The sequence below is a fragment of the Sapajus apella genome, unplaced genomic scaffold (genome assembly GCF_009761245.1).
Source record: "Sapajus apella isolate SASKATOON/1434 unplaced genomic scaffold, GSC_monkey_1.0 scaffold62, whole genome shotgun sequence".
Classification (NCBI taxonomy): domain Eukaryota; kingdom Metazoa; phylum Chordata; class Mammalia; order Primates; family Cebidae; genus Sapajus; species Sapajus apella.
Window position 1 is genome coordinate 4,649,708 of NW_022437002.1, and position 13,737 is coordinate 4,663,444.

Genomic DNA, 13,737 nt, shown 5'->3' on the forward strand with positions numbered 1-13,737 from the left:
CTGAGTAGCTGGGATTACAGGCATGCGCCACCATGCCCAGCTGATTTTTTGTATTTTTAGTAGAGACGGGGTTTCACCATGTTGACCAGGATGGTCTCCATCTCTTGACCTCGTGATCCACCCGCCTCGGCCTCCCAAAGTGCTGGGATTACAGGCGTGAGCCACCGCGTCCGGCCAGATTTTTAATTTTTTGAAATAAAATTGCTGTGAACAGTCTTCTATGTCTTTTTACAAACACATGCCTTCATTTCTCTAGAGTATACCTCTTTCTCAAGAACCCAAGAGACATTCCTTTGAAATGTAATAAACGGGAAGGATGGGGCCTTTGATTCCCAGTCTCTGAGGGAGGAAAGAATCCTAATTTCCATATATGTCAGCTATCAGACACAGCTATACTTATCACATTAACACTGATCAACCCTTTGTACTTTTTCACTTTTCTGACTCTACTAAGCCCCAGCTCTCTCCTTTCCCTTTAAAATGTCCAATCATCCCACACACAAATCAGAATGGAGCTCAGCTCTTTTCCCTAATGTCAGTAGTTACTGAATAAAACCTATTTTCACTGCTCCAAGTAATATCCAGTTGTAGTTACCTTTGACATGAGTTAAGAAGCCAGACATAAAAGAATCTATACTGTGTGGTTCCATCTAATATGAAACTCTAAAATGGACAAAATTAAGCTATGGTGATAGAAAACAAGTGTTTGTCTCAAGGCAAAGGAGTGGAGGATTGACTAGAAAAGAGAAAAGGGAACTTCCTCTGGTGACGGACATGTGCTATAGATTAGATGGAGTATTGGTTACGCAGATGTATGTATCTCTTTATCAAAACTCAGCAGACTTTACCCTGTAAGGTCTGAGCAGTTTACACATGTATAACAGACAAATTTTTATTTTGGGAGGGGGGGGACAGTCTTGCTCTGTAGCCTAGGCAAACATGGTAAAACTCTGTCTCTACTAAAAAGACTAAAATTAGCCAGGTGTGGTGGCGCATGCCTGTAGTTCCAGCTACTCGGGAGGCTGAGACAGAATTGCTTGAACCAGGGAGGCAGAGGTTGCAATGAGCTGAGATTGTGCCACTGCACTCCAGCCTGGGCAAGAGAGCAGGACTCCATCTCAAAAAAGAAAAAATAAATAAATAAATAAATAAATAAAAGATGGAGTTTCCTTATGTTGCTCAGGCTGAAGCACAGTGGCTAGTCACAGGCATGACCATAGTGCGATATATCCTAGTACTCCTGGGCTCAAGTGCTTACCACCAGCCTGGCCTTGCATATTTTTATGAAAAGTAACTATATTGTTAAAAAATTTAGCTGGTCATGGTGTCTCATGCCTGTAACCCAGCAACTGAAGACTCTGAGGCAGGAAGACTGTAAGGTCTGACCACACCATGAACAGCCTGGTTATCTCTGCAGTTCCTGGGAGAAATCATCAGCCCCTTCAGTGCCTAATTTGAGACATTCTTCTATTATTTTTTTTTTTTTTAAAGACAGGGTTTCACCATGTTGGTCAGGCTGGTCTTGAACTCCCGACCTCAGGTGCCTTGGCCTCCAAAGTGCTTGGATTACAGGCGTGAGCCACCACGCCTGGCCGTTCTATTGTTTTTTATTGCGGCCTCAACTGACAAGGCCATTGGACTCTGTAACCGACCTTGGTCAACCTCCTGATTCCACAACATACAATACCCTCCCAGCTTGCAAAAATCCACCCTAAAGTTACTTCTGTAACTTTCCACTGCCCACTCTAAACCTACAAAACCAACTCCTATCCCTCAGCTCTCACTTTAGCCCTTTTCTGCCTCAGCCTGCCTGTACCCAGGTGAACAAATAGCCATGTTGCTCACACAAGGCCTGTTTGAGGGTGGGTCTCTTCATTCAGAGCATGCACGGCTTGAGGGCAGGAGTTCAAGACTAGCCTGGACAGAATAGTGTGACTCCATCTCTTAAAAAGTTTTTAGCCCAGGCGCAGTGGCTCACACTTTTAATCCCAGCACTTTGGGAAGCCAAGGTAGGCGGACCACCTGTGGTCAGGAGTTCATGACCAACCTGGCCAACATGGAAAAACGCTTTCTCTATTGAAAACACAAAAATTAGCTGGGCATGGTGGCACGCATCTGTAATCCCAGCTACCCAGGAGGCTGAGGCAGCAGCGAGTCGACATCGTGCCACTGCACTCTAGCTTTGGTGACAGAGCAAGACTCTCAAAAAAAAAAAAAAGTTTTAAAAAACCAGGTGTGGTAGTGCACGCCTGTAGTCCCAGCTACTTGGGAGGCTGAGGTGGGGAGGACTTCTTGAGCCTAGGAGCTGAGGCTGCAGTAAGCTAAGAGTGCAGTGAGCTGCACTCCAGCGTGGGCAACAGCCCCATCTCTAAAAAAAAGTAAAAGTTATTAATAAAAAAAATTTAGCGGAGACCGGCGCTGTTTTGCATGTTTTCAAGTATTTTAAATGTCTCACAATATATTCATTTAGTTGGAGTGCATAAATAAAATCCAACCTCATAAATATGCAGAAGGAAAACAGCAGCATATTAATAGCTTTTTCAAATAATTGTGGATAGGCTGGTCCAAGTGCAGTGATGTTTACAATTAATTCATCATAACCAGTTATAGATTTCTTTGTTCCTTCTCCACTCCCACTGCTTTACTTAACTAGCCTTTAAAAAAAAATTAGTCTTTTTTGATATTATACCCAAACTGAAAACATGGTAGTTTTTTCAAAGTTAGTTGCAACATGGAATCCGAAATCTTAATAATGAACTTACCATACTGTAAAATGAAAATCCATTGATCTATTATGTACTTAGAATGAATCTTTTTTTTTCCTTTTTGGGATAGAGTCTACTTTGTCACCCAGGCTGAAGTGCAGTGGCACAATCACAGCTCACAGCTTTGACCTCCCAGGCCCAAGTGATACTTCTGCCTCAAGTCTCCCAAGTAGCAAGGACTACGGGCATGCGCCACCACACTCAGTTAATGTTTTGTAAGACACAGGGTTTTGCCACATTGCCCAGGCTGGTCTCGAACTTCTGGGCTCAAGCAATCTGCCCGCCTTAGCCACCCAAAATGCTGGGATTTAGCTCAGCAGGCCCATAAATTCTAATTTCACTTGAAAGTTTGAATTTTATCATTAAACACAAAAAAAATTTAGCTGGTCGTGGTAGTGGGCGCCTGTAATCCCAGCTAATTGGGAGGCTGAGGCAGGAGAATCCTTTGAACCTGGGAGGTGGAGACTGCAGTGAGATCGAGCCACTGCTTGCCCATAGAGCCAGCCAAATACTCAAATCTGAATAAAAATAGTATGTTTTTCATTCTTTCAAGAAAAAGTGTTCCATGAAAAACGCAGCTAGTTCAGCTCACAACTCAATTACACAAGTTCTTTACCGCTAGTAACACTTAACATGCCGCAAAAACTTTATACATACTTCCAATTTTGTTACACAGAATATTATGAGGACCAAACTCTGACTTTTTAAAAATCTTGCCCAAATTTCTGTTGAAGGTGTCTGGGGAGTCATGCCCTACAAATCATAAATTCTCATCAGATGGCTTTTATTTAACCTGACTTTGGCATAACATTAAAAGACAAGGAAGAAAATCAAAATATTTTACCCCAAAACATGTTTCTTTGCCATATTTTATAATGGCCCTGCAAAGTTGTTCTCTGTGGGGGAGAATTTGCATCTGTAAAGATCTCTATTAACATAATCTTTTTCTTCTAGACCCTCCCAATCCTAAAGAGATTAACTAAAATCTGAAAGGAAACATTTGTCATCTATTGTTTCTAAGGGCTGCCATTATAAGAATTCTAAAGAACTTTGTTCTCCACAATCTTTTATCTTAACCAGAACATTCTCTTTCTATCAATCCCAGGTCTTTAGACACATTCAACCAATTACCAGAAAATGTTTAAATTCACTATCGCTGGAAAGCTCCCTCAGCCTGTAACCCTCCCACTCCCCTCACCCCCTGGCTTTGAGTTGTCCCACCTTTCTGGACCAAACCAAATTATTTCTTAAATGTATTTGATTGATGGCCGGGCACGGTGGCTCAAGCCTGTAATCCCAGCACTTTGGGAGGCCGAGGCGGGTGGATCACGAGGTCAAGAGATCGAGACCATCCTGGTCAACAGGGTGAAACCCCGTCTCTACTAAAAATACAAAAAATTAGCTGGGCATGGCGGCGCGTGCCTGTAATCCCAGCTACTCAGGAGGCTGAGGCAGGAGAATTGCCTGAACCCGGGAGGCGGAGGTTGCGGTGAGCCGAGATCGCGCCATTGCACTCCAGCCTGGGTAACATGAGTGAAACTCCGTCTCAAAAAAAAAAAAAAAAAAAAAAAAAATGTATTTGATTGATGTCTCATGCCTCTCTGAAATGTATAAAACCAAGCTGTGTCCTGACCACTTTGAGCACATGTTCTGAGGACCGCCTGAGGTCTATGTCAGGGGCCATGGTCACTTACATTTGGCTGAGAATAAATCTCTTCAAATATTTTACAGACTATTTTGTTGACAATTAAAAAGGTACATATTCAGAATATTAAAAAGTTAAGATTTAATAACATCTATAGTTCTTACTGATTCATCAAGGATATTCTTTTTTTTTTTTTCTTTTTTTTGAGATGGAGTTTTGCTCTTGTTGCCCAGACTAGAATGCAATGGCGTGATCTCAGCTCCCCACAACCTGTGCCTCCTGGGTTCAAGCGATTCTGCCTCAACCTCCTGAGTAGCTGGGATTACAGGCACGCGCCACCATGCCCAGCTAATTTTTTGTAGTTTTAGTAGAGACCGGGTTTCACCATGTTGACCAGGATGGTCTCGATCTCTTGACCTCGTGATCCACCCGCCTCGGCCTCCCACAGTGCTGGGATTACAGGCTTGAGCCACCACGCCCGGCCCCAGGATATTCTTTAAAAAATAATTTTTTTTTTTGAGACAGAGTCTCCTCTGTCATCCAGGCTGGAGTTCAGTGGTACGATCTCAGCTCACTGCAACCTCCAACTCCCGGGTTCAAGTGAGTCTCCTGCCCTCAGCCTCCTGAGTTGTTGGGATTACAGGCATGCGCCACCATGCATGGCTAATTTTTTTTTTTTAAGACAGGGTTTCACCATGTTGGTCAGGCTGGTCTTGAACTCCCAGCCTTAGATGATCCGCCTGCCTTGACCTCCAAAGTGCTTGGATTATAGGCGTGAGCCACTACGCCTGGCCTAATTTTTGTATTTTTAGTAGAGGCAGGGTTTCACCATGTTGGCCAGGCTGGTCTCAAACTCCAGACCTCAGGTGATCCACCCGAGCACTCGGCCTCCCAAAGTGCTGGGATTACAGTCGTAAACCACTGCACCCGGCCTTCAGTTTTTTTTTTTAAGAAATGGCACACACTATCTACCAAGATGGAGTATAGTGGCACAACCATGGCTCACTGCAGCCTTGACCTCATGGGCTCAAGAGATCCCTCCTGCCTCGGCCTCTAAGTCGCTGGGACTTCTGGCATGCACCAACCACCATGCCCAGCTATTTTTTTTTTTTCTTTTTCTATTAAAAAGATGGAGGTCTCATTAGGTTTCACAGGTTGGTCTCAAATTCCTAGCTTCAAGTGATCCTTTCACCTTGTCCTCCCAGACTGTTGGAATTATAGGTGTGAGCCACTGCTCCTAGCCTAAGGATGTTCTTTTCTCTTTTGGAGTCAGGGACTCTTACCCAGGCGGGAGCATAGCAATATGATAACAGCCCACTGCAACCTTGAACTCCTGAGTTCAGGCAATCCTTCTGGCTCAGCTTCCCTAGCAGCGGGAACTACAAGACTACAGGCACATGCCACCATGCCCAGCTTTTGTTTGTGTTTTTTTGAGACAGAGTCTGGCTCTGTCACACAGGCTGGAGTGCAATGGCGCAATCTCAGCTCACTGCAACCTCCACCTCCCAGGTTCAAGTGATTCTCCTGCCTCAGACTACTGAATAGCTGGGACTACAGCTGCGTGCCATCATACGCAGCTAATTTTTTGTATTTTAGTAGAGACGAGGTTTCACCATGTTAGCCAGGATGATCTGGATCTCCTGACCCCATGATCCGCCCACCTCGGCCTCCCAAAGTGCTGGGATTACAGGCATGAGCCACCGCACCTGGCTTTTTTTTTTTTTTTCTTGATAGAGATGTGTCTCACTATGTTGCCCAGACTTATCTGGAACTCCTGGGCTCAAGAAATCCTGCAGCCTAGGCCTCCCAAAGTGTTAGGATTATAGGTGTGAGCCACCTCTCCCAGATCTTTGTTTAATTTACCACCCTGTACTTAAAATTAAAAAAAAAAGTCATTTTACTGAAGAATGTCCTTAGGGCTAGGTGCAGTAGCTAATGCCTGTAATCCAAGCACTTTAGGAGGCCAAGGCAGAAGGATTGCTTGAGGCCAGGATTTGAAGACCACCTAGGCAACAAGGCAAGACTGCATCTCCACGAAAAATAAAAATAATTAGTTGGGCTTGGTGGCCAGGCATAGACAGTAGTCCCAGCTACTCGGGAGGCTGAGGTGAGAGGACAGCTTGAGCCTAGGAGTTCAAGGTTGCTGTGAGCAATGGCAATGCCATGGTACTCCAGACTGGGAGACAGAGGGAGACCCTTTCTTTTTTTCTCAGACAGAGTCTCGCATTGTCACCTGGGCTGAAGTGCAGTAGCGCAATCTCGGCTCACTGCAACCTCCGCCTCCCAGATTCAAGCGATTCTCATTGCCTCAGTCTCCTGAGTAGCTGGGACTACAGGCGCACGCCAGCATGCCTAGCTAATTTTTGTATTTTTAGTAGAGATGAGGTTTCACTGTGTTGGCCAGACTGGTCTCGAACTCCTGACCTTGTGATCCGCCTGCCTTGGCTTCCCAAAGTGCTGGGATTACAGGAGTGAGTTACGTGCCTGGCCCAGGGAGACCCTTTGTATCATACAGTTTGGTGCTGCTGCCTGAATTTGTGCTAAGGGGCCAAGAGCTTTTGTTTTTGCTTTCCTTTCACAGACAGGGACTCACTATGTAGCCCAGGATGGAGTGCAGTGGGAGGAATTATAGCTCCAAAAAATAGAGCCCAGCCTTGCTCTGCAGCCCAAGATAGAGTGCAGTGGTACAGTTATAGCTTCAAAAGACCAAACCCAGTCTCAAACTCCTGGGTTCAAGTGATCTTCCTGTAAGGTCTGACCACACCGTGGACGGCATGACGATCCCCATGAACCACATGTACACCTCTGGAGTGCCTTCTGGAATCAGAAAACCTGAAGTAGCTGGAAAGTCAGGAAAACAGGAAGAAATGATCAACCCCTGAGGTGCCTACTTAACTTTAAGACATTCTCTATTGTTTCTTATTCCGGCCTCAATTGACAAGGCCATTAGACTTTGTAACTGACCTTGACTCCACACCCTACAACCCTCTCCCAGCTTGCAAAAAAAACCGCCCTAAAGTAACTTTTGTAACTTTCCACTGCCTTCCCCACAACCTATAAAACCAACTGCTACCCCACCGCCCTTTGCTGATCCCCTTTTTGGTCTCAGCCTACCTGCACCCAGGTGGACAGCCATGCTGCTCACACAAAGCCTGTTTCGGAGGGCCTCTTCATTCAGCTCCTGCATTTTAACACTTCCCACCTCAGCCTCTGGAGTAGCTGGGATTACAGGCTGAGGCCAGTTTTATCAACCATTGATTTTGCCCCACCAGTACAAATATCAACACAGTGAAAACAATAACATCTCAGTATTATCATGAAAATAGTTTTGAAGCTGGGTGCAGTGGCTCACACCTGTAATCCCAACACTTTGGGAGGCTGAGGCAGGTGGATCATGAGGTCAGGAGATGGAGACCATCCTGGCCAACACGTGAAACCCTGTCTCTACTAAAAATGCAAAAATTAGCTGGGAATGATGGCTGACCTCTGTAATCCCAGCTATTCCGGAGGCTGAGGCAGGAAAATCCGCTTGCATCCGGGAGGCAGAGGTTGCAGTGAGCTGAAATCATGCCACTGCACTCCAGCCTGGCGACAGAGTGAGACTGTCTCAAAAAAAAAAAAAAAAGAGAGAGAGAGAAAAAATAGTTTTGACATCACAGACCCTCTGGAAGGGGGAATCCCAGGAATGCAGAGATTAGATTTTGAGAACTGCTATTATACTAATTACGCGAGTATACTCAGTTTCTGAAAATTCACTTATGACATGGGCACTCTTCTATAAGTACATTATACTTCAATAAAAGATGTATTTTGGCCAGGTGCGTTGGCTCAGGTCTGTAATCCCAACACTTTGGTAGGCCTAAAGTAACTTTTGTAACTTTCGGGCAGATCACCTGAGGTCAGGAATTCGAGACCAGCCTGGCCAATGTGGTGAAACTCCATCTCTGCTAAAAATAGAAAAATTAGCTGGGTAAACTGGTACACGCCTGTAATCCCAGCTACTGAAGAGGCTGAGGTGGGAGGATCACTTGAGTCCAGGAGGCAGAGGCTGTAGTGAGTCGAAATCTCGCCACTGCACCACTTCAGCTTGGGTGGCAGAACGAGACTGTCTCAGGGAAAAAAATTTTTTTTAGATCTTATTTTATTTTTTGAGACAGAGTCTCACTCTTGTCCAGGCTGAAGTGCAATGGCACAATCTTGGCTCAAGGCAAACGTCACTTCCCAGATTAAAGCAATTCTCCTGCCTCAGTATCCTCTGTAGCTGGGATTACAGACATGTACCACCACACCCATCTAATTTTTATTCTTTATTTTATTTATTTATTTTTGGGATGAGTCTCATTCTGTCGCCAGACTGGAGTGCAGTAGCGCAATCTCAGCTCACTGCAACCTCCAACTCCCTGGTTGAAGTGATTCTCCTGCCTCAGCCTCCCAAGTAGCTGGGATTACAGGCACGAGCCACCATGCCCTGCTAATTTTTTTTTGTATTTTTAGTAGAGACAGGGTTTCACCATGTTGGCCAGGATAGTCTCGATCTCCTGACCTTGTGATCCATCTGCCTTGGCCTCCCAAACTGCAGGTATTACAAGCATGAGCCACCACACCCAGCCTAATTTTCATACTTTTAGTAGAGATTGGGTTTCGCCATGTTGGCCAGGCTGGTCTCCAACTCCTGGCCTCAAGTGATCCACCTGCCTCAGCCTTCCTTCTGTGCTAGGATTACAGCTGTGAGCCACCAGGCCTTGCCACAGGTTATTCAATAAAAGTTTTATTTTCAAATGTATATAAGGAAACATAGAAAAATTATTTTAAAATCTCAAGAGTGGGCAACACGTTCCTCGAGTATGACATCTTATCTTAAAACCATAAAACAAAAGGTTGGCCAGGCATGGTGGCTCATGCCTGTAATCCTAGCACTTTGGGAGGCTGAGGTGGGTGGATTGGTCATTTGAGGCCAGGAGTTTAAGACCATCCTTGCCAACATGGTAAAACACAAAAAAATTAGCTGGGCATGGTGGTGGGCCCCTGTAATCCCAGTCACTTGGAAGGCTGAGACAGAAGAATCACTTGAACCCAGGAAATGGAGGTTGCTGCCAGCTGAGGTGGTGCCACTGCACTCCAGCCTGGATGACAGAGCAAGACTCTGTCTCTAAAAAAAAAAAGAAAGAAAGAAAGGAAAAAAAGGGTTGGCCGGGTGCGGTGGCTCATGCTTGTAATCCTAGCACTTTGGGAGGTTGAGGCAGGTGGATCACCTGAGGTCAGGAGTTTGAGACCGGCTGGTTCAACATGATGAAACACTGTCTCTACTAAAAATACAAAAGAAATTAGCTGGGCATGGTGGCGGGTGCCTGTAATCCCAGCTACTTGGGAGGCTGAGGCAGGAGAATTACTTGAACCTGGGTGGCGGAGGTTGCAGTGAGCAGAGATCGCACCACTGCGCTCTAGCCTGGGCAACAGAGTGAGATTCCATCTCAAAAATACAATACAATACAATACAATAAAATAAAATAAAATAAAGGGTTAATGTAGGGGGGTCTCCAACCCCCAGGCTGGTACCGGTTGGTAGCCTGTTAGGAACTAGGCAGCACAGCAGGAGGTGAGCTCACAAAGCTTTTTCTGTATTTACAACAGCTCCCCATTGCTCACATTACTGCCTGATCTCCGCTTCCTTTCATATCAGGCGCAGCATTAGATTCTCAAAGGAGCTTGAATTCTACTGTAAACTGCACATTCGAGGGATCTAGGCTGTGTGCTCCTCATGAGAATCTAAAGCCTGATAATCTGTCATACCAGATGGGACCATCTAGTTGCAGGAAAACAAGCTCAAGTCTCCCACTGATTCTGTATTATGGTGAGCTGTAAAATTATTTCATTATATATCATAATGTAATACTAACAGAAATAAAATGCACAATAAATGTAATGTGCTTGAATCATCCTGAAATGATCCTCCCCCAAAACCCCTGTTGATGGAAAAACTGACATCCATGATACCAGTCTCTGGTGCCACAAAGGTTGGGGACCACTGATTAATGAACTGCACTACGTAAAAATACTTTTTGCATAGTAAGAAAAACCAATAACCCAAGAGAAAAAAATAACCTAAGAGAAAAAAGGGCCAAGAATATTAGCATGCACAACCTAGAATGGGAAATACAAATAGCTTCCAAAACGCTAAAATATGTTCAACTTCACTTATAATGAGAAAAACGAAGTATACAAATTGGAAAAGACCAAAAAGTATGGTAACAATTAGTAAAAGTGAGAAGAGGCATATTCATACAATACTAGTTAAAGTATAAATTGGTACAACTGCTGTAGAGAGCAACTGTCCAAGTTAAAAATACATACATCCTTTTAAAAAATGTATGAGTCTTAGCAGTGGAAACAAAAAAAATACAAATATCCTTTGGCAAAGCCATTTAACTTTGAGAACTTGATTCTATAGCTACATTTGCATATGTACAAAGCAATGGATGTACAAGTGTATTCAGTGCTGCACTGTTCCTAACAACAAAAAAGTAGAAATACCCTAAATGTCCATCAACTGAAAATTGGTTAAAGACAAGACTAGAACATCTAGGTATGTATATGTAAGAAAAAGGTAACAACGACTGCTCTACAGAAGGGAACTAGGTGGTTGGGGATCCGGGCTGCTAGAGTTACTTTTCACTGCATATGTTATACTTTTCGAATTTAAAATCAATATATATGACCTATTAAAAATAGTTTTTTTTGAGACTGAGTCTCCCTCTGTCGCCCAGGCTGGAGTGCAGTGGCACGATATTGGCTCACTGCAACTTCCGCCTCCCAAGTTCAAGCAATTCTCCTGTCTCAGCCTATCTAGTAGCTGGGATTACAGGTGCCCACTACTATGCCTGGCTAATTTTTGTATTTTTATTTTTATTTTTATTTATTTATTTATTTTTTTGAGACGGAGTTTCGCTCTTGTTACCCAGGCTGGAGTGCAATGGCGCGATCTCCGCTCACCGCAACCTCTGTCTCCCGGGTTCAGGCAATTCTCCTGCCTCAGCCTCCTGAGTCGCTGGGATTACAGGCACGCGCCACCATGCCCAGCTAATTTTTTGTATTTTTAGTAGAGACGGGGTTTCACCATGTTGACCAGGATGGTCTCGATCTCTTGACCTCGTGATCCACCCGCCTCGGCCTCCCACAGTGCTGGGATTACAGGCTTGAGCCACCGCGCCCGGCCAATTTTTTTATTTTTAGTAGAGACGGGGTTTCACCATGTTGGCCAGAATGGTCTCGAACTCCTGACCTCAGGTGATCCGCCTGCCTTGGACTCCCAAAGTGCTGGGTTTACAGGCGTGTAAAAGGAGATATGCTAGGGAGGTATGCCAGGTCCAGAAAGCACAGAACCTATAATGCTATGGTAAATAAGTAGATTTTACAGAGGACGATGAGAAATTAAAGATTTTAAGCAGATAAGACAGATATGCGCTCCATAAACCACCGCCAACTTTAGGGATGATGATAGCTTAACCTTTAAGACAGATTTTTTTTTTTTTTTTTTTTTTTTGAGACAGAGTCTCACTGTCGCCAGGCGCCAGGCTGGAGTGCAGTGGCACAATCTGGGCTCACTGCAACCTCTGCCTCCAGGGTCAGCTGCCCAAGTAGCTGGGACTACAGGCGCACGCCACCACACCCAACTAATTTTTGTATTTTTAGTAGAGACGGGGTTTCACCATGTTGGCCAGGATGGTCTCGATCTCTTGACCTCGTGATTCGCCCACCTCGGCCTCCCAAAGTGCTGCAATTACAGGCATGAGCCACCGCGCCCGGCCTAGATTTTTTTTCTTTTTTTTTTTTTGAGACGGAGTTTCGCTCTTGTTACCCAGGCTGGAGTGCAATGGCGCGATCTCGGCTCACCACAACCTCCGTCTCCTGGGTTCAGGCAATTCTCCTGCCTCAGCCTCCTGAGTCGCTGCGATTACAGGCACGCGCCACCATGCCCAGCTAATTTTTTGTATTTTTAGTAGAGACGGGGTTTCACCATGTTGACCAGGATGGTCTCGATCTCTTGACCTCGTGATCCACCCGCCTCGGCCTCCCAAAGTGCTGGGATTACAGGCTGGAGCCACCGCGCCCAGCTCTTTTTTTTTTTTTTTTAGACGTTGTTCGCTCTTGTTGCCCAGGCTGGAGTGCAATGGTGCGATCTCGGCTCACGGTGTGTGAGCCACCGTGCCCAGCCTAAAACAATCATTTTAAAAAATAATTGTCATAAATAAATGTCAAAACCAGGTCTTTTAACTAATATGATCGAGGTGAAACGTCAAGTTAGATATCCCCTAATTAGCCTTCTGAGTCCTTTAACCTGGTACACTCTATCTCACTGTTGGGAGAAACATGGGGACAACAACCTTTCAAACGCCGGAAAATATAATTATCTTTAGAAATCACCAAGATAAATGTGATCAGGCCGATGCGGAACAGGTTCAAGAGACTGTAAATGTGGGAGGCCAGGTCTCGCGACTATTAAACCAGGTGGCTTTTTACAGCAGCATCTCCAGGACCAGTACGAACGAGACTACAGTACGGGACACAATGGGATCATGCTTGAGGCACCCATGGGGCAAAGTAGAAGCAGCAGCAGCAGGAAGCCGCGGGTAAGGAGAGGGGATGCCTGTGTGCCCACGTCTGAAGATAGAAGTAAGCCACCTACTCACACTCGTACTTCCTATTGACTGGCGGATACTTGGCCTTGATCGCCTTCTGTTCCTCAGTCAAATTGTAATCTCGAACATCTTCCTCTTCCTGCGCCATGACTGCTAGGATTAGACACTCTTACTTCCGCCCTTCATCTGCGGGACTTCGGCCCCTGCTACTACTTCCGCTCTAGACTCCGCCCCTTGGCAGACACTCTTAAAGGGCCACATACCATTTTCAGACTTGACAGCCGACCTACTATAGTCCCTACCCTGCCGCTTTGATGACAAGTTTAAAAGGCCAAAACCCCATCTTCTGCGCTTCCTTCATTACTAGTTCCTTCTAAAAACTAAGGAAAAACATTTGAAGGGCCCCTTGAATGAAACCCTTCTGGGTCTGAATGGTGAGGTTCTTTTCTCCCTCTCACCCCGAAGATTGATCATTAGACCCGAAGACATTCTGATTTTTCATCTCAGTACTCTGAAAGGGTCGTAAGCTTAACAGCCTTCAAGAAAATGGCTGCCCTCGGGCCGCGGGAGTGTGTGGACTAAACGTCTCACGTGATCCTGGCCGGGAGCAGTCCCGTCTACCCCGGCGCTCGCAGTCGCTAGAAGTCTGCTATGGTAGGCGTGGGGGGAGGGGCGCAGAGCGCGCCTCGGT

The 13,737-nt window shown here is 45.3% G+C and overlaps 1 protein-coding gene across 3 annotated transcripts in view; it reads right to left on the reverse strand.

Annotated features, from left to right (window-relative positions):
- ZBTB8OS (zinc finger and BTB domain containing 8 opposite strand) overlaps positions 1-13,593 on the reverse strand; it is a 30,879-nt gene extending 17,286 nt beyond the window's left edge. For 2 of the 3 annotated variants that reach the window (XM_032246778.1, XM_032246777.1), the window contains exon 1: positions 13,098-13,593. In XM_032246778.1, the coding sequence (XP_032102669.1) occupies positions 13,098-13,194 (97 nt within the window). In that variant the 5' untranslated portion in view covers positions 13,195-13,593. Of the gene's footprint in view, positions 1-13,093 lie in introns of all 3 variants that reach the window. The other variant, XM_032246779.1, reaches the window with a different exon arrangement.
- Positions 13,594-13,737: the final 144 nt, after the last annotated feature.